The sequence below is a fragment of the Cyanistes caeruleus genome, chromosome 3 (genome assembly GCF_971803275.1).
Source record: "Cyanistes caeruleus chromosome 3, bCyaCae1.hap1.1, whole genome shotgun sequence".
In the NCBI taxonomy this organism is placed as follows: Eukaryota; Metazoa; Chordata; class Aves; order Passeriformes; family Paridae; genus Cyanistes; species Cyanistes caeruleus.
Window position 1 is genome coordinate 114,597,189 of NC_141703.1, and position 27,409 is coordinate 114,624,597.

General features: G+C 42.8%; 2 protein-coding genes across 11 annotated transcripts in view; one reads left to right on the top strand and one right to left on the bottom strand.

Annotated features, from left to right (window-relative positions):
* The window catches only part of EVA1C (eva-1 homolog C), a 41,239-nt gene extending 25,200 nt beyond the window's left edge, over positions 1–16,039 (bottom strand). Inside the window, exon 1 of one of the 5 annotated variants that reach the window (XM_086883767.1) lies at positions 15,771–16,039. Coding sequence is in view for 4 of the 5 variants with exons in the window: in XM_086883766.1 (XP_086739892.1) it covers positions 7,025–7,151 (127 nt within the window). In the remaining variant the exon portion in view is untranslated. Of the gene's footprint in view, positions 1–7,024; positions 7,390–15,770 lie in introns of those variants that run through there. The other 4 variants (XM_086883766.1, XM_086883765.1, XM_086883763.1 and 1 more) reach the window with 4 other exon arrangements.
* URB1 (URB1 ribosome biogenesis factor) overlaps positions 15,918–27,409 on the top strand; it is a 40,917-nt gene continuing 29,425 nt past the window's right edge. For 2 of the 6 annotated variants that reach the window (XM_086883728.1, XM_086883729.1), the window contains exons 1-12: positions 16,173–16,478; positions 16,700–16,839; positions 18,033–18,184; positions 19,704–19,836; positions 21,269–21,365; positions 22,508–22,593; positions 23,724–23,849; positions 24,536–24,666; positions 24,960–25,155; positions 25,607–25,744; positions 26,160–26,333; positions 26,895–27,042. In XM_086883728.1, the coding sequence (XP_086739854.1) occupies positions 16,340–16,478; positions 16,700–16,839; positions 18,033–18,184; positions 19,704–19,836; positions 21,269–21,365; positions 22,508–22,593; positions 23,724–23,849; positions 24,536–24,666; positions 24,960–25,155; positions 25,607–25,744; positions 26,160–26,333; positions 26,895–27,042 (1,660 nt within the window). In that variant the 5' untranslated portion in view covers positions 16,173–16,339. The other 4 variants (XM_086883730.1, XM_086883731.1, XM_086883732.1 and 1 more) reach the window with 4 other exon arrangements.

Here is a 27,409-nt window from a genome sequence, read left to right on the forward strand (position 1 = left end):
ATAGCAATCAAAGCAGTGGTGGAGCTATCAGTCAGGTTTTCCATGAACTGTTTTATCCACATGTATGCTTTCCTAAGGAGGCTACCTTCATTTTTTTTTCCCCCTCATGGATCACAACATGAATCATAACCATCTTACTGAATCTAATTCCAACAGTGTGCTAAATCTGAGGGTCAAATGAAGAAATTAAGCAAATTGCACAAGAGCTTGGTTCCACTTAAGCAAGAGAAAAGGCCAGGTAAGCAGCAGGTAATTCAGCACAAAACCTTATTCACACTCCCATTTAAACAGGGTTTATTCAGAAAGCAGCAGCACACACAAGAAGCCAAGCTGTGAGCTCTTCCTAGAAAAACAAAGCCAAGACATATGAATAAAGCACAGACCTGTAACTTTTTGGTCCTAGTTTCTCCAGGAAACCACACAGCCTCTTCCTTTCTCTGTGCCACTCAGCTCAGACTTGCAGTTAAGTGAGTGACATTTTTGCAGAGTGGAAAAGCCCATGAATCCTGCACTTACACACCACATGCCTGTTCTGTTTCTCACATCCTCCCACAGGTGTTCTCTATCCTTCAGATCTACATTTTCACATTCCCTTGTGTTGTCTCCTAGGAGTGATGCCTGGTTTATTGCATCCCAATGGCTTTTTGAGGAAATTGGAGTGCTGTGCCCTTCTGTCTTCTCATTTGCTTTCCGTTTTTATTTCCTTCTTGTATCAGAAAGAGGCAAATTGTTCTTGATCCCCAAAATCTTGGAATGTAATAAACTCCACCCTACAGTCAGTTATACTTCTCTCAGCTATTCCATGAAGCCAGAAGGGCAAACACTTGTCCTGGGACCTAATATGGAACTATTCCAGGAGAAAAGGAAGATTTGCTCCATCCCATCTACAGAAGCTGATAAGAAGCATGGGTTAAGGGAGACTTTAAGGATCTTTTCTGCCCTTGCCAAAAATCCTCCTTTTAACTGGAGAAAGAGTAGCCTCTTCTAGTGCTATTAACAAGAAGTAATAAGAGAAAGGCTCTGTGGGCAGCAACTGTTTCTGGAGACAGGATGAGAAGCTCTTTATGACCAAAGACAAAAAACTTGTAATATTCCCAAAGACTGAAAGTAGAAGAACCTCAGGAACTAGAGGAAAATGTTTGTCTGAAAACTCAAGAGTTATGATCATGATCCTCCATGTTCATGTTCCCCAAGAGAGCCAGGGGGCTGTTCATTGCCAGCTAAGAAAACTAAGCACAGGTTTTGTTTTGTAAACAGAACTTTGATGCAAGTTCTGCTTTTTTTTTTTTTTTTGTATCCCCACTTATATTTGACATTCAAAATAAAACTAGAAAAACAGAAAAAAAATAGGAAAAAAAAAATCAGAAATCTGGCAGCTCAGAGACCTGCAGTGCTATGATGGTTTACAGTACAGTAAGTCCAAGCTAGAAAAGCAAAAATACACCCCCCCCATTTCACTCTCAGTGACTGATGATTTTCTTTACAACATTTCTTTGTCCTCCACTCAGTACTAGCCTGAAGAAATAAGAAGTTAAAAACCACAAAATTATTCTGAAATAATAATTCTTGTCTTCCCATCCAAGATTAAATACAATAAAGAAAAACAAACAGATATTTGTGGATTGAGACCCTCATCCAAAGCCCAGTGAAATCCTTGGGAATGCTTCCAGTGACCATAGGCTTTCATTTAGGTCTCATATAGTGAGTGATGTTTTAAAATTAATTCTAAATTAAGAGCCAAACCTCACTGGTATTTAATTTGTTGCCAGAAGCCACACAATAGACCTTTGAAGCAAAACTCTTAAAATGCCTAGAAATTCAGATTAAATGACTCACCAATGCTGAACAAATAAGGCACAACCACGCCTCCTTCTGCTCTTCAGCTCTCTTAAGACACTATTTTGTCTGTGTTGGGTAATATATCAAAATATTTCAATTTTAATTGTAGATTATGGCTGGCAGATGACAGAATTCTGCTAAGTGGTGACTGGTCAGACAGTGCCTTCTCTGTCTGGGGACACTTCCAACAAAAGCTGAATATTTATATAGAAAAAGTCTGTAGTCCCTTTTTCCAATAAAGCTGAGACTGGAAGCTCTGCCTAACTGGGAAGGATATCAGCAGCAGGTGGAACAGGAAGGCAGGGGGGATCTAATCCCTGCTATTTATTTTAAATAAAAATAGCATACGGTGTGTCAGGTGCCAGCAATCTGCCCAGGGAGAACAGAGAGAGTTCTGCCCCAAACTTCCTGCCCCAAAGTTGTGCAAATCTGACAGAACTCAAACATGTTGGTCTCTAAGTGGTGAAGTTCAGGAACTCAAGTTTTGTGTCTCGTGTCTGAATTCTCCAATTCTGAATTCTCTGTAGGGGCAAAAGCATCACACTACCTTTTAATTCATTTTGGGAGAGCTTTGGGGGCAGCATCCCTTCTTGGGGATGAAGACCTAGCTTACTTAAAGGCCTCACAAAATGTATAAGAACTTGACAGGACTAAAGCTTTTACTTCTCTAACAAGGATAAATCTCATCAGTGGATTTAACAAAAAATATTAGCACATCTAAAATGTGGTTTCATAAGTTACTCTTCCTCAGAAAGGCAAAAAGAACTGCAGGGACAAGCCTGAAACAAAACCTTGGATCTCTGCATCATGATCTAAACTAAAATCTCAGTTCTGACACACACCTCTTTATTCCACAGAACAAATCTCAGACCAAAGCCCACTTTACTCGGAGAAATGTTAAACCAGACTTTGAGGTTTAACTCACACATTACTAAAATTAAACACATTTCTAAAATGAAATGTTTTTCTTTAAATAAATCAATGAACACTTGACTTTTACAAGGCAGTATTGAGAAGATGCATCATTGCATCACTCCTTCTAGCACTTCTTTAAATATCCTGGTTGAAGGACATGCTACAATTGCCACAGTGAGTCAACAAAACTGACTTCAGAAAATTTATAGAGAATTTTATCTGACCAACACAAAGCCAACAAAAAAAAGCCTCTGCATCATTGTGGTTGGTAGTGATTGATCCTGCCACGTTACTACAAACAAAGCATTTGCTCAAAGCATTTGTTTGCTTTCCTTTTACCTGGGGGAATCTGGGATGGGTGAATGCCACAGAACTTAATGGAAACTTTTAATGCAGAAAGGTCACAGGAGCAGATTATATTTCTTGGGTGAACTGGTTTACTTTTTCATTAGATCCACTTGTTTCTGTGGTTGGGTCAGGAGACCAAGTCTATGGAGTTAGAGTGATGCTCAGTTGTGTCTGAACTGTTTTGGAGGAAAAGACAGAAAACTTGACACCAGTGGAAGAGATTAAAAGGTTCTACCCCTAAGCAGTGGCTGCTTTCTGTTCACATCTAGAAAGTAATTTCTCATTCCAGTTATGCAATCACAATTACTTCATTTTTGATCTTCAGTTACAGCCACATTTCTTGAAAGCTGCCCAGAAAACCTGGCTGGGACTCAGGTAAAGAAAGAGAGACTGGTGAGTGAACTGAGGAGGCAAGGTCAAGCCTGAGCTCAGAGCAGCAAGGAGAACAGAAAAAGAAGGAAGGAGCATTAAAAAATGGTGAATGGGTGTTCCTCAGTGTTGCCAGAGAGCAGTTTGTTCCCAGATGGGTCAGTTCACTTTGTCAGCAGACAGGGAAAAGGTGGGGGAAGGAGTGGGGATAGGATGGAGAGCTGAGGCCTTTTCCCACTGCCAGCATGGAGAGCAAGAGGATGAGAGCAGATGAGGAATAGTGATCCTTGCTGTTGAGAAGGTACCCACAAAATGCCACCATCCCCAGCCAACCCAGCTCTCCCCCAGCAGCTGGGCTTTTTGTAACACCAGGACACCCACAGTGTGAAATACTGGAAAGAAGTTTGCTGGTTTTGCCAGCTCCTTCTTTCACCTGTTTTGGGAACCAGTCTTTGAACATAGAAGAGTTGTGAGGAAATGGCTGTCATGAGGCCTTGATGTCCTGAAAAATGGCTCTTCTGACACTGTCCTGGAAGCCCAGAGTATTCAGAGACTGGAGAAGCAGCAAAATTCACAGCAGCCCCCTGGAATGGGACCTAATCCAAAATGTAAAAGCTACAAGTGATCACTGAGAAAATAAAGAAATATTTTAGTTAAAAGATGTGTTTTGAAGAACAGGCATGAGGGGAAGAAAATTCTGTAGTTGTAGGATCATGATAGTCTAAGGAAAGAACTGTGGATTAAATCTCTCTCCTTCCAAACCTTCAGCTTTCAGTTTCTGAGCATGATTCCACTTTGAAAAATTAATCACACAGAGGACTGCAGACCTCAAAGCACACCTCCACTTTCAGTAACCAATGAAACTAATAGATTCACAGAACCATTAAGGTTGGAAAAGACTTGCAAGATCATCAAGTCCAACCTTTAAATTTCTTCTTTGTTGCTTCAAGCTGCTAGAGAAACATAAATTATGCAGATCTGCATTGTGTCAACACTTCCAATAAGAGAAACTATTGAGTTGTTCTCACAGAGTTGAATTTTGAACTGCTGCTGGTATCTTATTTCCGAACATTTTTCTTCCCTAAAAAATACCAATCCACAAACTATTACTGCACAGTGAAGAAATGTCTCTCTCAAAAAACCCCAAAATAGACCAATATTTTTTTTCCTCATAGTTAAAAGCTAGACAGATGAGAGCAAGAACCTGCAGCTCTAGGTAGTAGAAAGGACATAGACCACAAATACAAGTCAAGCTTATAGCAATAATAATCTTTCACTATCTACTGCTCCCTGCTCCCCTTACCAGAACATCAAACAGATCCCACAAGGGAGCATCTTTGGGTTGTTACAAGCAAACAGTGAGGTCTGGTGGTGAACAAATGGGCTCTGGCAGGGTGGAACTGCTGGCACAATTTAACACTTGCATTAAGGGAACAACACAGATTACATGGGCAGGTGTTGGAACCTGGCAGCAGTCTGGGAAGGAACTTTGGAAAGCTGTCAGAATGGTGGGGAAAGGAGGACAGAGGAAAAGAGTTTGGGCTGTTGGGGTAAAGGCCTCATTGCACTTGGCAGCCGCAAGGCACTTTAAACGGGCCAGGTTTGTAGCCATGTATATTCAGCAGTTTAGGAAAATCGAGTTGCTGTTCCTGCCGAGGGAGGGAGCAAATGAGGGAAATCAGCAACTTCATAAACTCATCTTGAAACTTCTGTTACAGAGCTTGTAATTCTTTAACAGTGTTAAACAGCCTGGGGATGGCACTGCAGGGTGTCCTCTCACATCTGGCAGCTCCTGGTCCACAGCACCTGCTTTTGAAGCAGCTAAAAAACTTCTCCCTATGCTCTGCATACAGTTTTTTAAAAGGATACAGTAACATTTTGGTCTTTTCTGTCGTTTTGGATTAGATCTCCATGTTAAAAGTAAAACATGAGCAGAATTTGTTCAGGCCTGGGAACTTCCCAGTCTGGTAGGAATTCTGGAATCTGCTTTCCTTTTCTGCATCTTACTTACTGAAACGTCTGTATATCATGTTTAATAATGATCTCTGGGGTGAGATAGCTTTTTTCTATGGTCATTCTACCTGTTTGGAAAGCACAGTGCAAAATGAATACTGAAGACAGCTGTACTTCTGAAATTAATCTTGGATAACGTTATCTAAATAACATCATTTGAAAAATGAACAGACTTCTGTGAAAGGAACTTTTCTACATAAAGGGATGATTTTTAACTCAGTGGCTAGTTGAAAGGGAAAATTTGAACATTTGTTTTATGTTATTGTGGAGAACCACCGTGTGATTCCAAAACTAACATCCCAAACCAGCAGTTAAGAAAAAAAAAACAAAAACAAAAACCAAAAACCATCCAAGAATAAGACAGCAAGCACTTAAAAGCCTTTTACATGTGAAAGGAATTTAATATGAGAAATGTAGCTTATCCAAATACATAGTTCTGGTTTTTATATTTCATGGCTACTTGCTTAGAAATTTTCAGGCATGTGGAGCTGTACACAATTTAAAAAAATTACAAATTGTATTTTTCTGTAGCTGAGGAAATAGTTTCTACAGAACCATGACCAGCATTTTGAAGTGCATCAACACAAACTATATTAAAATGCATAACAACACATTTTGGCTATTAATTATATATTAACTTTGTTCCAGTGCTCTCGACTGGCTTTTGGGAAGTTCTGCTCTGTTCAATATGGGTAAGGTTTGCTTTCTGCCCTAGAGGCAGTTCCTTAAGCTTCCAACTGCCAGGAATATGCTGTGCTCACTGTGACACATAGAAAGGAGAGAAAACAGCTCTTCTAAATAACTTTCTAAAAGCAGTGGGATGTCACGGAGCAGTAGAAAAGGTAAAAGAGTGCAGTTTTCACAAACAAAGAATAGAGACTGCTAACTCATCTTGATGGAAACAAGGATATTTTCACAGTTCCTGAAGCTACTTTGCAGTGATGCAACACCCTCCCAGGGATCACGTCTGTGATTTCTGGGTGACAGCTGGTGCCTCTGCTCCCTGGGAAGGGACTCCCCTGGTCCCGGTGCTACGAGGCTTCCCTCCTAGCAGAGAGAAGTGCGGCACTTGCTCGCTCTCTCAGGGCCCGACTCCAAGTCTCCAGGAGAAAGTGGGAACCTTTCCAGGGACTTCCACGCACTTTTGGTCAGGCCCTGGCCGATCCACGCACAGCGTTCCCACCGCGCAGCGACAGCTCAGCTCCTCGTGTCCCTTCCCACCTGGCCTCTCTGTAAGCCCTTAAACCCTCGCCTCCTTCCTGCCTTCTCCACGGCCCATCGGAGCCGCGCTCCCCGGGGTGCAGGCCCGGGACACGGCCCCGCCGAGGGGTTACGGAACGCCGAGCGCCCCGGGGACCGCGCGGCTCCGTACGGCGCTCCGGCCGGGAGCCCGCGGCCTCCGCCCTGGCTGTGCCGGGTCCTCCCAGGGCATTGCGGGGGGCTGACAGCCCCCGCCAGAGCCTGCCCGCCTCCGCCCGGCCCCTCGGAGCTCCGCAGCCCCCCGCACCCGGGGGCCCGTCCCTCGGAGCGCGCTCCGTACCTGAGAAGTCGGCGAGAGCCGCGACCTCCGTCCCGCACACAAGGACCACGCAGGACAGGAGGCGGAGGAGCTGCCCGGGCTCTACCTGTGCGCGGCGTGGGTGCTGCCCCGCATCCCCGTCCCTCATGGTGCGGGAGAGGGCGGTTCGGGGCGGGGGGCAGCCCCGCCGCTTCACATGGTGCAGCCGGCCCCGGCTGGCGGTGCGGCCCCCCCGGGCCGCCGGGCGCCCTCGGGGCTGCCCCTGCCCCGCGCGGGATAAGGAGGAGGAAGAGGAGAAGGGGGAGAAGGAGGGCGAGGGCGGAGCAGCCCTGCCAGCAGCCGGCTCGGGCACTCGGGACGCGGGGGCGGCGGGGAAGGGACGGGAAAGGACGCGGGCTCCCGGCGGCGCCGCGACGGGCACTGCCCTCGGCGCGCATCGTGCGGCCGGGCTGACTCAGACCCGGCCGCACCTCGCCCGCCCTCCCCGGCTCTCCCCACCCCTCCCCGAGCAGACCGCGCCTCCCTCCCGGTCGAGAGGCTCGATTTCACCGTCTCGCCCCTCGTTTGGCTCGTTTGGCAACGGCTGGAGGACTGTCACGGACTTACACACACACACACCGCCACTCGTGACCGCATTTCCCCGCTTGTGTTTTTCCCGAGACAGGTAGCAAGGTGCTGCCCATCACTCCCTGTCCCCCGCAGCCCATCTTCCCTGCTTTCCCTGCTCCAGATGCCCTCGGCACTCGTGCCAGACTCTGCCAAGTCTGATGAGGGATTTCAGGAGGCAAACAGCACCGACTCTTCCACGCAGCAAAAGGACCTTCAAACAGCCCCGCAGCTTTACGACTCTAGTTCAGCGTGCCTTGAGTTTGAAGTGTGTAGGCTTGCCTTAAAGTTTTCACTGCAAAATGAGGAAACATCTTGAAATTACTTTGAGAGAGTTCAAGTTGTTCCCTGAAATCTTTCGTGATACAGAAAAGTGAACCAACGAGAAGTTCAAACAAATTGTCATTACTACCTGCTAAACTACCTTCAAATGTAATTTGGTGCTTTTTTAAGGTATGAGGGACTCAAGGGAATAAATCAGGATACTCATTTCCCAGTTCCTGTAAAAGCTGTCCTCAGGAAAGAGAGCTTAGAACCAACACTGGAAAATGGGGCATGAAAGCATCTTTTTTCCTGGGGCTGTGCTGGGGTGTAAAGTGTGTAAACATGAATATCCAGCTGTTTACATCCTGCCATGCATGTTCACACTGATCTTTCTCCTGAAAAAAAAAACCCCACAAGTGAGTAGGTGAAAGATAATGGAACCAAACGAACTGTGTTAAATCTATTCCTCTCCTCCTGTTCCAACCGAAGTTGGAACGCATCCAGATTTGAATTTCTAACATTTGGCACCTCTTTTCAGAGGTTACACTGAACTTTGACCAACTTGGTCTTCACGTTTGAATCTGAATCCACTTTTGTTCCTCACCCTCTTCCTCTTCACACACAGAAAAATGACAGGGTAACACATTTATTAGACTATGCTTCCTTAGTCTTGGGCAGATAAGAGCAAAACAGGTTTCACATGAACCTGTCCGAGGTCAGGGACATTCCACCAAGTGTTACTGAACTCAGACAAATGGCATCAAAGGTTCCGAAGTAACAGTATAAAATCACTCTGAAACATCTGCAACCGCAAACACAGATGGGGAGAGAACAGTAGCTCTGCAGGTGAAGCCCTGGCTTCTGGCTGCTTCAGATAAGGACAGTGTTTGCCTCTGAACTGAGACAGTTACCCTCTGCCTTCCAGGTGGGGAACTGAAAGGAGACTTGTGGGAATCTCCCCCACTCCCCTCCTTTTCCTCCTAGACCTTGCCTTACCTCACCATTCAACCTGACACTTGCTGTCTCAGGTCAGTCCCACCAAAGGCAGAAATGAATGCTGGGGAACACGTAGCACAGATTTTTACAAAGAAAGCATTTGGAGACTATACTTGGATCCTCTAGAAAGGTGTTTAGATGATTAGGGTGAACTTACCTGTCTATCCCAGCTTCCTAGCTGCCATAACTACATACCTGCCATAACTTCATGTGAGTGCAGTCAGACCATTTGTGGCTTCAGGATGCCAAACCTCCACTCCCTATACAGCCAATGGAGAGATATCTCATATTCAGGCCACCTGCTACAGCTCTAACAGGAAGTGTTTCACCTCCTTCTCCCACATCTGCTCTTTAATCCCTGTAACGTTGATGTCAATAATTACCACTCAGTCTGTTGTGCGTGACTGGGTAGGCAATGGATCTGTGACAAATACATAATCAATGCAGAAGAATTTATAAAGCATCAAAAATAACTGGGAAATATCCCATACTTGTGTTTGAAAGGCTTTGAATTCCTGCCAGGGCTGTTTCCTGATGAGCACTTGTGAGTCTTCTCTTCCCAGTGAGGTAACACAGCTTTTTCTAGCCTGGTGGTACTGTAAGCAAAAGACCATCCCAAGTGCAGGAATGGGCCTGGTATGCTTTTGGCACTGTGCAGTTATAACCCAAAGGCTGTTTCCAAGTGGAATGGCTGAACTAGGAGAAGTTTGAAATGCAGGTAACCTCCAGGGAGGTGAAGCAGTAAGATTTGAATGACAGCAGAAGAGGCAGCTGGGTGGTCCTGCTTATAGACATCTGCCTTCAAGGGAAGCCTTCCTATGGAGGAGGAAAACTTATGGACACTGTGGCTGACAGGACTGAGGACATGCTTTCAGTAGAATGGCATTGATATTTTTTTATATAGATATACCTTTTTTTTTTCTTTCCCCTCTGAATTTGGGCTACTTTGCTATTCAACATTCACCTAAAACCAAGTAACCTAAAATATATAAAGTATTTTTGCAAATCTCTGCTATTCCCTGTGATGGGTAGTGCTTCAATTGTAAACTTGGGGACAATAGTGTAAAACACAAAGGCAGGAAGGGAGAAAGTGTTAATCATGATGTGTAAAACATGTCTCTTTGCGGCAGCCTTGAAAGCAGCTCCTACAAGCTGGCATTGCTCAGTTGCTGGAAGACAATATAACTAATCCAGACATGTTCAGCATGTAGAATTACAGAATCTCAGCCTTGTCCTTTCCTCACAAGCAACAGGAATTAGATTCCCTTTTTTCCCCAAAGAAAAAAAATCACATGAAAGTCCAGAAGTTAGAATATCCAGGAGAGATATCACATCTGCTTCAGACAGTTTCTCTTTTGAACTTGGGGGGAAAATAAATTATTTCACAGTGCCAGAAATACAGGAATTGTGTTGTTACATGGAAGCTTTGCAAAAGCAAAGCCACAATCTGAGTACTTAACTTCTTTTTCTCCATATTATTAATTTTTCCCTGAACTTCAGCCAAACTGCCAATAAACTCATATCATGGCTTAGTCTATGGAAATTCCAATAAAATGAGTACATCAGTTAAGAAGTAAACAATGTGAAATAAAAGAAAGTGAATGTGAAAAAAAAGAATGTGAAATAAAATAGACGGTTGAGTTAGACAGCCTAAAATGCTTTCTCCCCTATAAGTTTTTAAGAGCTGATATTCATAATTTTCATTCTATTCTCCCAGAATAAAGTTTCCAATAAGTTCCCTAATGTTCTTTTTGGCTTTTGAGGATAAAAACAAACAAATAAATAAAATTTAAGAACAAACCCCCATGCTTTTCCCACATTTTTAAATGCTTTATATTCCTGCATTCTGACACAGACAGAATCTACAGGACAGTTCAAACAAGTGGGTTGCTATCCTCTCTCTGTTTCTATGGAAATGAGTGTCAGGCCATTTAAAACAAAGCACATACTTTACAGTAATCACTATATGGTGATTATTTAAAATAACCGAGCACATTTTTCCCAATCCAACCTCTATTTCTATGGATACAAGCTGAAAATAGTTGTAGAGAAGCCTTTTCCATAGTTTTTCCTAACTCTAAATATTTTTCGGATACTCTAAGTTCTCACAAGGTACTATTGATAATAAGATCTAACAAGACCTTCAAGTGTGCTGTAATTTGAACTTGAGAAGACCAATTCTGTGAGTTAGGAAACATTCTCGTGTGTGTAAATAGAAATTTGAATGAATACTGAGTGCAGTATTCCACCCAGCAGGTTTAGAAGGAGAGGAAATATTTCTTGGAAATATTTTCTGGAAATATTTGTTTTCTGCTATTTTTTGACTCGCTTCAGAGCGTGCGAACTCAGCTAAAGAAGGTTTGAGTTTTGTGGTCATGAGCTGCTCCTTGGCCAAATTTGTGATAACACCGTAGAGACCCTGACTGCTTCACAAGACAGAAGATGTGACACATGAAGTCTGTAAAGCCAATCTCCTCACATTTCATTTGGAATGAATCTTCACTCCATTTCCTCCCCAGATGCAGCAGAAAGTCCCCAACTCCTCACCCTCCCAAATGCTGCCAGTCTTGCTGGCACTACTCCTGTACACAGATTATTTTTTTCCTAGCAGTGAACCTGGCACTTGTATAGACATGAAGTAAGAGGCATGTCCCATCTTACAGAGCTTACTGCTGGAAACAAGAGAAAACATGACCTAAGGTGGAGGCAGAACAAATACACCAAGGAAAAGGTCCTGGCTTTGTTGTTATTGCCCTCTTAAAGCACCCAAGTTGTCCCTGGTCACTTCCTGACATGATGCTTCAAAGACATACTGGGAGAGACACCATGTGTCTTGCCTCAGTTTAGGAAGGACGTTAGGACAGAGTTGCTGAGTGGACCACGGTCTTGGAAATCAACCTCCTTGTGAAAATGCTTTATTACAGTTTTATGAGCCTGCTTTTGATGGGTTGTTGTCACTGTTCCCCTTTAATGAGTATTTGAGCTAAGATTTTCCAAAATGACTAATGATTATGTATTTGAAATTCAAGACTGAAGCTTTTTAAAGCCACACAGTCAATGTCAAAACAGAAAAAACTGTGGCTTTTCCAAGAGCCTTGAAAAAAATCAGGCTTCAACATCTCTCAAGTTAGGTATGCAAAGGCATGGAAAACCAGCAGTGTTTCAGAGAAGAGTAGCCCATATCAATATCTGTGAAATCAGTGAGACTTAATAGTTTGAAGATCCAGACGTTAGACTAATTTGACCTGAGCACTGTGAAATTAGAAGCAAATAACAACATTTGAAAATAATATTGCAGTGTTTGTAAGTGCCTGCTTTTCCCATCAGGACTGTAAGGGTTCCCTGGTAAATTCTGTGACTCAGTGACTGTGTCAAACTAACTCAGACTGGATGATGCTTGAAGATTATTCCATGTGTAGAACATGGGAAGGATTTCAATACACAGAAGATATCCTGAGTATCGCAGAAGATATTCAGAGGTGCTTTCAGCATATGCCTCCTCTAGCTCTTCACGGCCTGCTCATTGACCTCCCCACTTTTCTGTCCTCTTCCCTTCTTTTCTGATCTTTCCACCCATCTTCAGCACCTGAGCATACAGTCCAGTTCCAGATTCACACCATGCTCTGACTCAAACCCCTGATGCTCATAATGCCTTGTCGGCAGATCCTTCCATATCGACAGGCTCTAATATTCTCATGGGAGAAAGGTAAATTGCCATCAGTCACTCTTAAAATGCATTCCTTGCACTCCAGCTGGAATAACTGTGGGATTGGAGGAGGAGGGTGAAGAGGAGGAGAGGTGATTTTGTTTTACAGCATCTAAGTTATGTTGTGGTTTTATAAAGTTGTGGTTTTACTTTAGCCTTGCTAGCCCACTCTTCTCCTGGGTCCATACACTGACCTTGCACATCACCTGGACTCCTCAATGCCAAACTTCTGGAATTCAAACTCTGAAATGACTGTGTCTCCAAGTGTATGAGTTAGCACTGGGCTGATCCGAGCAAGGATTATGGGAGTATGGGGTACAGGGCATTCAGACACGTGAGGACAGAGGTGAGAGTGTTGGGAATGTTCCCTTCTCAAAAGGCTGTGCTGAGGAACTGGTCCTGATAGCCCATGTCTTGGCAGCATCCATCCTCTCTCCATTATCCCATGACTCAGGGTGTCAAAGGCTGGAAAGCAGGAAGATTTGACAAAGAGCTCTATGTCACACTTGAAATTTTGCAAAAAAATGAAGGAAACTTTTCTGTAGAATAACTGAGTAAACTTAGAGCAAACATTGAAAACCACAGTTTTAAAGACATAATTTTGGATTCAATCCATTCCCTCTGAATGCTTTCTATAGTTAATTTCTACATAAAAGGAAAATTTATTTTAAGAAACAAATGCATTTCTTACTAAAGTAGTGTAGGATAGGGGATCACAACTCACAGGCAGCCTTGAAGTGAAACCACCACAGGGATTACTGTAACTGGGGCTCCAGTACCCAAACACCAGTGGGTTTAAAGGACAGGTTTGGGCTGGGATTAGCATGGGCTATATACTTGGGCACATGCACAGGTCTGTTAGCAGTCCTACTCAGAGACAGACCCTCATCTGTAGGGAGAGGTTGAAGGCCTGGAGATCAGGCTGAGTTCGGGAAAAATCGCGAGGACCTGGTTAGGGAGTGGTGCAAATGCATATCAAGAGACTTAATCTTGAGGGATGGCAAGTATTAGCTATAGAACAGCAAGTATCTACAGCTAAAGGCTGGAGATAGGGGATGGCTGAGAAGGACAGGAGAGGAACCTTGGTGAAGCTTTTGCATTAGAAATGGCCTCATCTGTCAAACCAGATTTTTGTCTTCAGGATTGCATGAGTGAGGATCCCACAGCACAAGAAAAGGTTCAGGATTGGGAGGTAAAGGCAAGTTAGGCAGGACTGCAGGGCTGGGGCTTGGCTGTTTACACACTGTTTAGGGCAGTAAAGGCTTCAGAGGTCGTAACTGAGGCAGGAAAGAGTCACTTGGCTCAATTAGTCTTGTATCTAGACCTGTTCCTTGAACAAGGCGAAGAGCTGAGCTTCATGCAAGGGACCAGGAATTGTTTTTCAGACTTGAAAATGCAAGAGGGGCAGTGTGTAACTTGGACATGATGATATGTACATCTGACAAGAATCACAGAAGAATATTTTGATTTACTGAAAAACTGGGCAGCCCAGAAGCTACCTGACTCATTTGCTGCTCCCATCTGTTGGACACCTAAGCACAACAGAGCAGATGAATTTTGTCTGAGCCTGAGACATTTATGGACTGGCCCTCCATAAATGCTGCTTGCCAAAAAACAGACTTGGGGGAGGAAAGTTATAATATATATATTATATAGATATAATAGATATATATATATAATATATAAGAGATATATATCTAATAGTATATAGATATAATAGAGAAAGAATATAATAGAGATATAATAGAGAAAGAAAAGGACACGGGCTTCAAAGTGCATTCCAGCACAACATGGAAGTGACCTGGCTGGAAATGAAACCAGCAGTCTTCTTCCCCAGCCTCCTTGAAGCCTCTAACTGCTACACAGGCAGTGAGGGAGAAAATAACTGAATTTCAAGTTGAAATAAAAACAATTTTCGGTGGCATTCTGCAGTACTTTTTAAAATACTAGATCTATGAAATATGGTGTGCTGATAGCTATCAGGCTTGTAAGTCTGGTAACAAGGACTTTTACCTTGAAGATCTCAGTAAAGGTACTTTGAGCCTTTTAAAACTGTGTTAAATCAAATATTTTTCCTAGTTCTACTAGCTCTAGCCTTCCTTTTAATCCCTTCAATAGCAAAGCAAGTTCCTCTTGAGAATGTTATTTACTTTTCATATTATGTGCCTATCAATTTCTGGAATTGCAAATGTATTTGGATACCTGCATAAATTTAAGTTTCAAGAAAACTGTAAGGCTGAAACAAAGGATTCCCATCATCCAGAAGAACCACCAAAAATGTTTTATGGAAGAACTGAAAACTCTGTATCTTTGCATAGAATTTGCTGTACTGAGGTGAGTTCCAAATGGCACTGCCATCTAAACGAGCAGAAAAATAGTTGGAATGTAGTGAGTTAAGTTTAAGTATTCCTAGAAATAGGAATTATTAGCAGAGCTTGGAGCATGATATCACTAGCAGATGTTTTTAGCTTTGTTCTTATAAACTACTTGTAAAAAGCTCTTGTACCTAGTGTCTAGCAATTAATATTTTCCCATTTCATTTTTTTCCCCAGTCTCATGTACTCATTTTATCCTTTTCTGTCTTCTAACTTCACCTTCTTTTATTTTGTTCTACCTTCTGTTCTCAAAACATCACAGCATCTTCCGTCTATATGAAAGCATTTGTTCCTAAGCATCCTAAGTCTTAGAATGGCTGTGAATGTTGCCTTCTTCTGGATCACTTTTTTTTTTTTTTTTACAGTATTTTGCTAAAAAAATCCAACAAACCGAGTCTGAAAAAGCCCATGCAGATACTAGTGTTTCCTTTATTACTTGCACATATGAAAAAAAATTCGGTTTGGATTTGGATAGATCTTTTACCTTCATTTTTTTCTTACTGAAATAATCTCCTTATCTTCCACTACTGCTTCAACTGTTGTCATTCTATATGTACACGTTTATTAGAACAAGGCTTTTTCCATTCTTCCTTATCACTATGCTTGTCCTGGAATAACTCTTGCTGAAAGCAAGGCAAGAGTTTAGATTTTAATTAATCTAAGCCTGCCCTCTGGCAGTGGGAAGCCATTCCCCCTTGTTCTATTACTCCTTCCCTTGTAAATAGTCCCTCTCTGTCTTTCCCATGGGCCCGTTCAGGTACTGGAAAGCCACAGTCCGGTCACCCCGAAGCCTTTCCCTTTCCCGGAAAGAGAGGAGTACCTGAGAAGTTGTCTCCTCTCCCTGCTTCCCGGCATTCTGTGCTTTCCCCTTCTACTCCGAGGTTTAAGCCGTGTTAGTTTAGGATCACAGCGGGCTGCAGTCCTAGGAAACTGGGATGACAAAAACCTGCTTGACCTTGCAAGCAGCGATGGATAAGAAACTGCTGCAGATGGGATGTTGGGAAGGAATTCCTCGCTGTGAGAGTGGGCAGGCCCTGGCACAGGGCGCTCAGAACAGCTGTGGCTGCTCTTGGATCCCTGGAAATGTCCAAGGCCAGGCTGGGCGGGGCTTGCAGCAACCTGGGACAGTGGAAGGTGTCCCTGCCCATGGCAGGGGGTGGGAATGGATGATGGAACGTTACGGTCCCTTCCAAACCGCTCCATGGTAACTACTTTTAACTCTTTTTGCCCACCTGGGCACTGCTCCCGGGGAAAACCCTCCCGCTGGGCCGGGCCGGGGGCCGCAGCACTACCCCACATGCCGGGAGCAGGACGGCCCCGAGCTGGTCCCCCTCCACCCGCCCCTTCCTGCGGGAGCGGCGGCGGTTCCGGGGTGGGGCCGAGTCGGGCATGGCCGGGAAGCGGAGCGGCGAGGTCGGGGAGCGGAGCGGGGAGCCTGCGGCCAAGCGCGCCTGTGGCTCGCGGGACGAGGAGTTCAATGGCGTCCGCTTCAAGGCGCTGCTGCGGGACCCCGGGACCGCCGCCAAGGGTGAGGGGCTCTGCAGGGCGGGAAAGGCGGGGGCTGAGGCGGCCCCGGGCTGAGGCGGCCCCGGCGGCCGGCCCGAGAGACGTCGCGGGGGTGGCACCGATGCTGCTGGTGGGGATGGCGCACATGGGCACGGCCCGGCCCCTCAGGGTCCCGCCCGCGGGTGGCCCGGAGCGGGCCTCACACGTGGCGCTGGTGCCCCGGCTGACGCTGTGGCTTTGCAGGGCTGGAGACCTTCGTGTCCGTCGCCAAAACGCTGCCATCCCCCCATGTGTACGATGTTGTGGAAGGATACGTGAAAATTTCCATGGAGTGTGCTGAGATATTCAAACTTCTCGATGGAGAAAGGAAGCCTGAAAATGAAGTAAGTTGGACGTGGGGTTTGTAATTCAGGGACTGGCTGCTACAATCCACCCTGGAGAAGAACCAACAAAAAGTCGCTAAGGAACAGTCACAGCCCCTAAGGCTACCAGAACTCCAGGAGCGTTTGGACAACGCTCTCAGCCACAGAGTGGGATTGTTTGGGTGTCCGTGCAGGAGCAGGAGTTGGACTGGACGATCCTTGTGGGTCCCTTTCAATTAAGGGTATTCTGTGGTTCTATGAATAAGTGCTTTGTGATGTAAATAACTCTGATAATTTAATATGGTTTTAGTTTGTTTTGTTTTTTTTCTGGAAGTATCAGTGGTAGAAGGACCTACCAAGTGGGAGACGCTCTTTTCAGTTCATAGATGTTCCTGGATTTAAGGGCACACACAACCAATAGTCCTGTCCAAATCAAGCTGTTAAGGTTCTTTAAATGTTATCAAAAGACTAGAGGGATCAATAGAAGCAGTTAAGAAAGCAAAACAAAAGCAGTGTAGTGAAAATAAATGTTTTTAGATAGCTGCCTGATACATCAGTATTTCTAGGAAGTCACTGGTAAATTTGACCTCATTTTTCATATTTCAGCTGGACAATTTATCTTCATCAGAATATGATGATTAAGCAGAGAGTTCAATAACTTCACTGTGAATGCTGGTGCAGCACTGCTGTCCGCTTGCAATGTAGTATTGTATTGTGTGGCTTTTTAACCATCACTTGGCTGTTCTTTGCCTTTCAGTATCATTTCTATCTGTGCAATGACAACCTGTGTTGTGTTCAGTGACTGTCTTTCCTCAATATCCCTTTGCTAACGGAGTGTGCTGTTTGTAATGGGCACAGCCCCAGTGCTGTATGGCTTCTGGATTCTTCTGGAAGGAATTAATTGCAAGACTGGAAGAGCCACGATGTTTTTCTCCAGCATATTTCATTTTTCGCCATCCACTTAGGAGCAATTGTCTCTTGAAGCATTGATTCCTTCAAACTACGTGCTCTCAGAAGTTATCTTTTCAAAGAGGAAGCATTAATTTGAGAGAGAATCTAGAAGTTAACATCACTTTCATGTGTAGAAGCTTTCCTCTTGGAGTGGGGTTACTCTTTTTATTAATGGTGCTCAGCTTTTATTACTCTGTGCTCATCTAATAATTTCAAGTCTTACCTGATATTATCAGATATTAACATACTTTTTTATCCTACAGATGCTGTTAATCTTTCAAGCTCTAGAAGCCATTTTACTGAGGACAGCCAGTGACCTCTCACATTTTTCTGTTGTCGGAATGAACATTGTCAAAAAGTTGATTCATTCCTACATGAAACTGGTCTATGCTGCTTTGTATTCTGAAAATCACAGGTAAGTCTTCTTGGTGCTGTGGTGGAGAATCTCTGTCAATTGATCTGGAGGGACTGTACTAGACCTTGCAAAATTAATCTTGCTAATAATATTATTGCTAATAATCCACCTTTATTTAATAATCCTTTACCACTTGCAATAAAAGAATGCTTGTGGAAGTCTTTGCAAAGTGGAAGCTCTGATATGTCAAACAATCCAGTGCTGTAGGATACTTTCCTGAAGCTTTAGTTTTCATCAGTTGGGCCTGTCCTAGTTAGAGCTAGCATGGATGGTACCTTGAGTCCTGTTATTTTAATGCTGCTTGATTTGTCGGGTAAAATGTACTGTGGAGAACAGGACTGGGCAGTCTTTCTGTGATGGCAAAAAGAGCTGCTCTTGAGTGCTTTATTTCCCTGTATTTTTTTGAGTCAGGTTTCCATGTTTATAATGGATTTTTCTCTTTCAGAGTGGCTTTTCTTTTGTAATTTTTTTCAGTCTCTTAAATCTGAGGTAGTTTTAGATTGTTGAATAACTGTGATATCTAGTCCAGAACAAACCATTTTTCATGCTTATGTGGAAAGGGGAAAGAAGTTGCAAATGCCAGGGACGTTTCAGTGCAAACCTGGGAGGAATAGGAAAGCAGAGAAAGAAACAGACTGAAATTGGCTTGTCCAAGCCAAATGACTCGTCTTTCAGTCTTTGAGCAGAACTGGAAAAGCTTTCTCTGCTTTCCCAGTTCATAGACACAACTGTGCTTCCTGCACTGCGCAGTTGATCTTATTGCAGCAGGCATTTTAACTAGACAAAGAATCTTCAGTAGGTGTACTGGAAGCAAATTTTGAAGCTGTGTACAATCTGCACTTCTGATTAAGTGTTTAAAGATTGTAGGTTCTGGAGAAATCCTTCTAGAACCTGCACAGAGGAGGCTGCAGATTCCTGATGGGAGATGCTCTGCATTTTCTGTGCAACCTCTTTGATGTGCAGAGGGATTTTCTTTACTGTGTGTCTAGATGAGATCTCTCCTTGAATCACATGGCTTTTTACGCATTGTTCGTGACAGAAACAAGATGGACAGGTTACAAATCTGTTCATAGTAGTGGTGTTATGATCAGATGATGGAGGTCTGCAGTCTTGTGTGCAGTGGCCCTGACATATTCCCACTGAAATAAATGGCAAACCTCTATGAATTTAAGAGTCCATAGAACTATAGAATAATGAAGGGTTGTCTAGTCCAACCCCACTGCCATAGACAGGTCATCTTCAAGTTGTTAATCTTGACACTTTCTCCCTTTTAAACTACTTTATAAAGGGAATATCCAGCCTCACATTATGGCTTAATTTTGGGGAAGAATATAAAAAGGTGTTCCCTTCTTCCCTTGCCCCTCTTTTCCAGCTGCTGTTATTACTGCCTAAAATAATTATTTTGGTTGTTTATCTTCCCTTCTGTTTTCTATTTTAAGTTTTAATCTCTTGGTTTGGTGGTTTGTATAACCATCATCCTGGAAATAACCTGTGGGTTTACCTCTGCTTTGTTTTTTAGGATGAGCCGGGGGTGCCTTACGCTGTTGTCGGCAATGGTGGCTCAGGGCCCGGATTCAGCAAGGGATGTGTATAGTCATTTTGATTTCAATAACAAATACCTGCCTGGATTGTTGAAAAAGAGCTGTAAGCAGGTAAATTAAGGTGCTGCATGCCATGGAATGCTATGCCATGGCTCCACCAGCTTTTTTAGCTAACTATTTAGAACAAAGCTGTTGCCAATGTTTCCTGTGTTTTTATCTGCAAGAGCTTAACTCTCCCTTCTTTTCCTGTGTGAGGCTGAAGTCCTTGATAGTGCCTAACACATGTTTGTGGACACATGTTTGCTAAAAATAGTCAGGATTTACCCAAACCAGTGCTTTAGAACAATAATATTTATGTGCCATTTCAAATGCAAGTGTATAATAAATCCAGTATCATTTGTAAAGTTGACATATTGTTTCTGGATTTTAAAAATTACTTGCAGAGTGGATGTGTACATTTGTGTTGGGTTTGTGTTATCTGAGATGAAAATTCAGACTTTTTCTTTATAAAGCAATCAAGTGGAAGGTAAAAAACCAAACACATCCTTTTTTCCCTGGAACCACCTTTTATAGTTCTGGAATTGTCAGATTCCATGGGTTTTGACCTCACTGCAGGAGTTGTCTGTTGGAGTACCTCCACCTTTAATTTTAAATGCTTGGGTGTAGTCTTTTGACCACAAGCTGCTTAAATGTGTAAGATAAAAGGAAACAGGCATCTAAAAGTCTTACTCTTGTACAGTTTTCAGTAAAATTATGTCACAGCTGGCTATCTGAGGTGAGTTTTTAATGCAAAAATACCAGGCCCAAAGCTTACAGCAAAATCTTGTTTGTTTATCCTTATTTTTTCTTTCAACCCTTTCATGAGTCCTTGCTGCCTTATCTTTTGCCTATTCAGAATCTTCTTTCAGGCTTCTTTACAAGCAGCTTAATTTTGCGCAGCAGTTTAAAAAAAAATTGTAAATCCTGGTGGGACTCTGTCAGGGAATGTAGTGATAGGACGAGGGGTGAGTTTTTTTGAAAGAGAGTATATTTCCATTAGATATTGGGAGGAGATTCTTAGCCATGATGGTGATGAGATGCTGTCCAGCACAGGTTGCCCAGAAAAGCTGTCACTGCCCCATCCCTGGAAGCATCCAAGGGCAGGTTGAATAGGGCTTGGAGCAACCTGGGATAGTGGAAGGTGTCTTAAGTTCAGTGATGCAGGGTTTGGCATGAAACTGCTGTTAATGTTTCCTTTTTCTTTAAATTTGTGGCCTGGTCTCATATACTGAGAATTGGAAAGTGTGTGAACTAGTACATTTTCCTTTCTATGTAAAAGTGATCTGCTTAATGCAAGAAGTTTTTTAGCTGAATACACTGTGGATGTGTTTCATGTAAATGTATGTCTATGGCTCCATGCAACATGTTTAAAGAAGTTGCTTCATTTACCTGTTTATGGCACTTTTAGGGATAATCAGCAGTTGCAGTATTGATTCTGCAGTTGGGTACAATCTGTGTGCTAACAACATTTTTTTCTCCTATATTTACATTTTTATATTTCCAGGGGAGAGCAGATGTCCGCATGGCCTATATTCAGTTTGCTCTGTCTTTCCTCATTGCGGGTGACAATGCAATCTTGGCACAGGTGCTGGAATTAAAAGGTACTTCATAATTGCTTGTTGGGTTTTTAAGGCACAGTCATTTATAGGTGATAATAAATATGACCTGATTAAAAATGTGAACCAGGTAGAGAGCACTAATAAGAAGCAAAATATATGTATTTTAATCTTATTAACTGAAAAGCTTTAAACTTCTTTGGTAATACAGTAAATAAGCCTCTTCTGCTTGAGAACAATATGCTGTCTGCTAAAACTTGGCAAAAGTAGAAAGCCTTTGGTAACACAGACTAAAAAAAAAGTAAGTCTAATATAAAACTTTGAGGATATAGAGTCATTAAAGATAAAAAAAATTCATAGTCTCCAGTCTTTCTCATAAAATAGTAACAGTGGATATGCTGTGTTAATTTTCTTTTGAAAAGGGTATAATTCAGTTGCCTTTCTGCCCTGTGAATTGTGACCCTTGGTAAAGTTATGAGAGAATTCAGAAGGGATCTAGATATACTATTTAAAAAGAAGTCCTTAAGCCATTAGCTGGCAGCAGGTCATTTCTCCTGTGGCTGGGGACTGAGAACTAGCTGTAATTATTTACTTCTCCTGCTCCTGCTAACCCGGGGCTGCTGATTTCCGTTAGTTGCTGGCAGTTGTTCAGTTCTTTCAGGCTGGGGATTGCACAACGCGGTCCAGCCAGTACAGCTGGCTGTCATTCCCCTGTAAGAGCCCCAAGTTCTCTATAAACTGAAGTTGTCTAACTTTGGGATGCACAGGTGAGCCAAAAGATGATGCATGTGCTTGGAGATGGAACCTCCAGACCTTTGAGAATCACTCAGTGAAACAATTACACATGCTTCAATGGGCAGAATATGAATTTGCTTGAATTTTAGTATGGCATTTTAGGGCCCAAAATGTTGGGCATAAAGTTGACAGATGCTGTAGCAGTGTTAATCAGCAAGTTGTCAAATTAGCCAATCAAGATGAGAGTGAGTTTGGCAGCATCACTTGCTCATCACCATAGTCACAGATGCATCATCCTTCTGAACTCTGATTGCTGTCTTTTGGTTCATCCTGGAATATAACAGCAAGATAAATAATGTGACATGGAAGAGGAATAGGTATGAATTCCCTGAAACATTTTAGGATGAAGAGAGGTTTCACATTTTGACTTAACATTTGAAATGTTCTCTTAGATTTCATTCCAGATATTCTTCGTTCTGAAATCAAGGAAGACAGAGTTTCTACTGTCAGTCTTCTACTTTCCACACTGAAAACTAAGGTATGATACACCCTTGAAACTGTGTTGTCTCATGTTTTCTATTCTCCTCACTGCTGGAAACAGTTCTGCGGTGATTTCTCACACAATGTTCAGTTCTTAGGGCTGCTGACAATGTGGTGCTGCAGTGTCTGTGACTGATAATATGTGTTAGAGGTTGGTAGCTTGGCTGTGTTACTGTCTCAGGATTGAAAAAAAAATGGAAGCAGGAATGGCTGAAAGTCATGAGAGTTTGTTCAGTGGTGGCTGCCTTTCCTGTGCTCTGTCACCTTCTGAGCCTCTGCCATGGGATGCACTTGTTGCTTGTAGAGCAGCTGCACCTGAGTTGTATCTTATTTCTTTAAAAATTATTTTAGCTCCAGTGTCTATGACTTTTTAATATCTGTTCTGAACTACTGTAGCAATGTTGCATAAGCTACTGGATGAACAGTTGAGAGAATGAAGAAAAAATAGTGTAAAATTTAGAGTGTAGTCGTAAGAGCCTGCCTCAGATTTGGGCTTTTCACAACTGGCCAATTAAAGCCAAAAAACTACTTTAATTCTTTTATTTTGCTGTTGCAATATCACAAAGAAGAAGGAGAATAAAGAAGCTACCATTTAAATGTAAAAGAAACCTCCTTAAAACTTTGTTTTTCAAATGAAACTTTTCCGATGTGGGAATCCCACATCATGAACTGTTACATTGTTGGTGGACCCCTGCACACTGTACAACTCTTTCACCTTAGCAAGAAAAATGAGAATTAAAACACTGCTCAGCAGTAAAACGCAGCAGAACTTCTGAGAAACTTCCTCTGCTGTTTCATTCAAACTTGATTTGTAGTAGGCTTTGCTATGTCTATGCCCAGGTTCCCATGGTTCTAGTCTGTGATGCTGTAAACATGATGTGCGCTCTTTAGTTGAACGTGAACATCTATCCTGTCCAGCTTGTGCAGGGTTTGCAGAGGTTGGTGTAGGGTCAGAGTGGAGCAGGAGCATGTGAGAGAAGTGTTAGCAGGACAGGCAGAATGTTTCCTCTGCCCTGGTGAGGAGAGCCAGGTCTGTGTGTACTGGAAGAATGAAGTGTGTTGCTATTTTGCCATGATTTTGTGATAACTTGCAATAAATAGAAGAGTTTGCTTTTTTCTCATTTTCAGGTGGTTCATAACAAAAATGTCAGCAAAACGCAGAAGGTGCGTTTTTTCACTGCGGACGTGTTGCTTCGCATCGCTTCACTGTACTGTTGGAATGGGATTACTGATGTCAGCTCTGAGGATTTAAAGGTCTGGTCATTTATGTCTTTGTTACTCTTAGTCCTCATGCTGCCTTTATTCCCCCTCATCTCTCAGCCCACAGCTTTTGAAACACCTCGCAATTGCTCTGAGATTGATGAGATCAAAAAGAGGAACCTAATGAGCCTATTTTAAAAGAACCCCCAAATTTCTGCTTCTTCTCACTGGGTTTTGGCTACAGATTTTTCACCTTTGTGTCTGTCCTCTTGTATTCCTCTACCAGATGCTTATGACCCTGCCACTCTGACCCTGATATACTGTCAACACCTTTTGGAGGAGATCTGTTTCTCATAGGTGTCTGCTTGGAGCTGTGCAAGTCTCTGAGCCCATTCATAAGCATGCATTTCAATTCTGAATAATTTTAAGTTCTTACAATTCCTGGCAGAACCTGTAAATCATATGATTCATGCTTTCCCAGCCTTGACAGTTGTCAAGTCTTCTCACCCATAGGCATCTTGAGTTGTTCCAGATTTAGAAGGTTAATGGAACCATAGAATCACAGAATGGCTTGGGTTGGAAGGGATCTTCTAGTCCTGAAGCTTCTCTTCTTAATCTGAACAAAAGCCAAACTTGCTTTCAGTATATCTCTAAGAGGAGCCATATAAAATGTAGAGTGTAGTTGATACCTGTGATGCCAGATCTCACATGACTTTTTTACTCCTTTTTGGTTTTTATAGCTGGCTCAGGGTTCTGAAGAGGTGGGAAAAGCAATGGTACGACAACTTGTGCATAGTTTCTTAATGGACCTCTGCTGCTCTCTGAAACACGGCATAACATTCCATGATCCAAGTCTTGGAACTTCTGGCAAGTAAGTCACTGGACGGCTGGAATTTGATGCGGATTTTTTGTTAGAAGCGAAAGAGACCTCACTAATTATTGTGTCTGCCCTGAAATGTGTGGTATTAGTTGTCTGTTAGTCATGCAGAAAATGTGGAGATAAATTAATTTCTTACTTCTCTGAGTATAAACTCAGAAATTGTGCCAGGAGGGTGAGAGGTCTTGCCTTCAGTTAACAGTTAGAGAAGCTGCAGAGTTCACATTCCATATAAAGTATTGAAATAAGGATTTCTTATTTAAAATTTTTTTTTTTGTCTTCAACAGGGGAGGAAATTTGGTACTTCTGCACTTCCTGCTTGGTTTAAAAACTGCAACAGAAGATGAAATGGTTGCTGATCTCATGGTGAATATTCTCAAAGTATGCCCAGATTTACTGACTAGATACTTCAAGGAGACCCATTATTCCTTTGTTCCTAGAGTGAAGTCTGCTTGGATGGACAACATAAAGTTACTCAAGAAGGTAAGAGTACGGATGATGGTAAAAAACCATACTTGGAGAGCAGGAGGCTCTATAAACATTTAAACTAAACTGGGAAAGAAGGAATTGGTGTAAGAAACAGTGGAAAACATCAAGTCAGTGACGTATTTTTTGAGATGCAGCAGCATCAAAGCTGAGCTAGAAAAACCTTTTGTCCTTTGTGAATGTTCCACTGCCTCTTTTTTTAGCTTAAAATGGGCAAGGGGGATCTGGAATCTCTTGAAAGGGGATGGCCTTTAGCAGGGATGCTGGTTGCATACAGAGGGTCCATTTAGTTGAGTAGGAGTCTGGAGGATGCTCTGTAGCATTTTTGCATGAAAATTGACATTTAATATTGTCATTACTTTGGGAAAGTCAAAATCCTCCTGTAAAATGGTCCCCAGAAGCAGCCATCTCTGGGAATGTATCAATGGGACTTAAATTTTTCTTTCAGATCTATGAGGCTCAACCAGAAATCTCCAATTCTTTTAAGACTTCAGAATTTATTCCTCTTCCCAGATTGCTTTCTATGGTGATGGTAACAACAGTTCCTGCAGTGTGCAATAAAATGATGTTCAGCCAAGGATTAAAGGTAAGAGCATTATTATTATTTCATGGCATTAGTATTACTTCAGAATTTCAGTGACTTTTCTGTCACAGTTAGTACTGTTTGATTTTAGTGTGTGATCATTCAAGAAATTCCTTAAGTTGGTTAATTACTTGTGTTTTGTATTGTCTGCCCCAGCATCATTCTGGCTTGGGGAGGCACTGGAAAATGAATTAAAACCACTAATATTGATTGCAGGTGCCTTCACAAGCACCAGTTCTGCTACTGTCCGCTAATGGTTTAGGCTGGGAATCTGAAAACCTAAGGATTCTTTACTGCTAGCCAAGATCTAGAAAGGAATTAATTCACTGACAAATTTTAACACAGATTCGGAGTACAGATTCTGTGCAAAGAATAACAGGAATCGGTGAAATGTCATTAATTCACCTTCTTCTTTTAGCTGCCCAGCACAGTCATGAAGCACAGCATCCTGTCACTGGTATCCATGGTGCTGAGAAGAGCCCTGAGGAACATTGAGCACTGTTTGTCTGAGGAAACCTGGCAAAGGTCACAAATCTACACGCTGCCAGCAATGCAGGAGTTTGTGCAGCTCTACAGAGAAGCTGTCAGCAAGGTAGAAAGAAACTATTGGGGGCTGACAGGAGGCATTTTGCAGGCAGCAGACAACTCCTCTCCTCTGTACTTTCTCCTCAAGTGATTGCAGCCCAGGAGCCAGGAGATGGTATCCTGGGGGAGGATTAAATGGTGAGGTAGGAACCATTTGTGTTCGGTGGGAATGCAAATAAAATTCTGTGGTGAGACAGATTTGTAACACTAATGGCTGTGTGCTGCAAATGGCTTCCAAGAGCAGGAAGCAAGTTCTCTTCCTGGTTCAAGTCAATGTAGCCAGCAGAGGTTACTCAGCAGTTACTAGACAGGAGAGCACTTGAGTTAAAAATATACCATAAGGAAGAGGAACCAAACAAATTTTTCACAGGAAATCTTTTCAATAAAATGTTCTTTCCAGTACTTACATTCTGCAGAAGTGGAAGTACGGTGCTTGATCGCACACAAGATCAATTCCAACCTTTGTGAAAAGCATCAAATCTCCCTGTTTGGTGTTTGGGAATGTATTTCTCACAGGAGCTTTGTCTTAAAAAGGAGAGCTGTTACAATTTACCCTTTTTGCTTTTAGGTTTTACCAGACATGAATAATATAGTGGCTGTCTGGCAGTCCCTTCTGAAGCAAGAGAGAGAGCACAACGACGGCCCAGCAGAGAAGAAGGAAGGTGATGTCTCCACTGTGAAGTCAGTGACCAAGACAAAAGTTGCTGAGCAGCATGGTAGGTAAAGCAGGTGAAGTTAAAGCTTCTTGTCTCTTTGGGAATGGGTGTTGTGAAACCCTCATCCCACCCTTAATTTCAGCAGAATCCAGATCTCACTTGTTTATTTACTACTCACCTTTGCTTTGTTCAGTTCTTCAGGCTGTTAGAATTGCCTGAGAACACAGTTTAACATATAGGCTGCCACTGCTACTAGAAGGTTAAGCAGTCTGACTTTGCTGTCCCAGGATCACAGAATGAGTGAGGTTGGAAGTGGTCTCTGTAAGTCATTTTGCCTGATACCTCTGTCTAAAGCTGGTAACCCAGGTCCATGTTCACACATCTTTTGAACATTTCCAAGGATCTCTCTGTGCAACCTGTGCGAGTG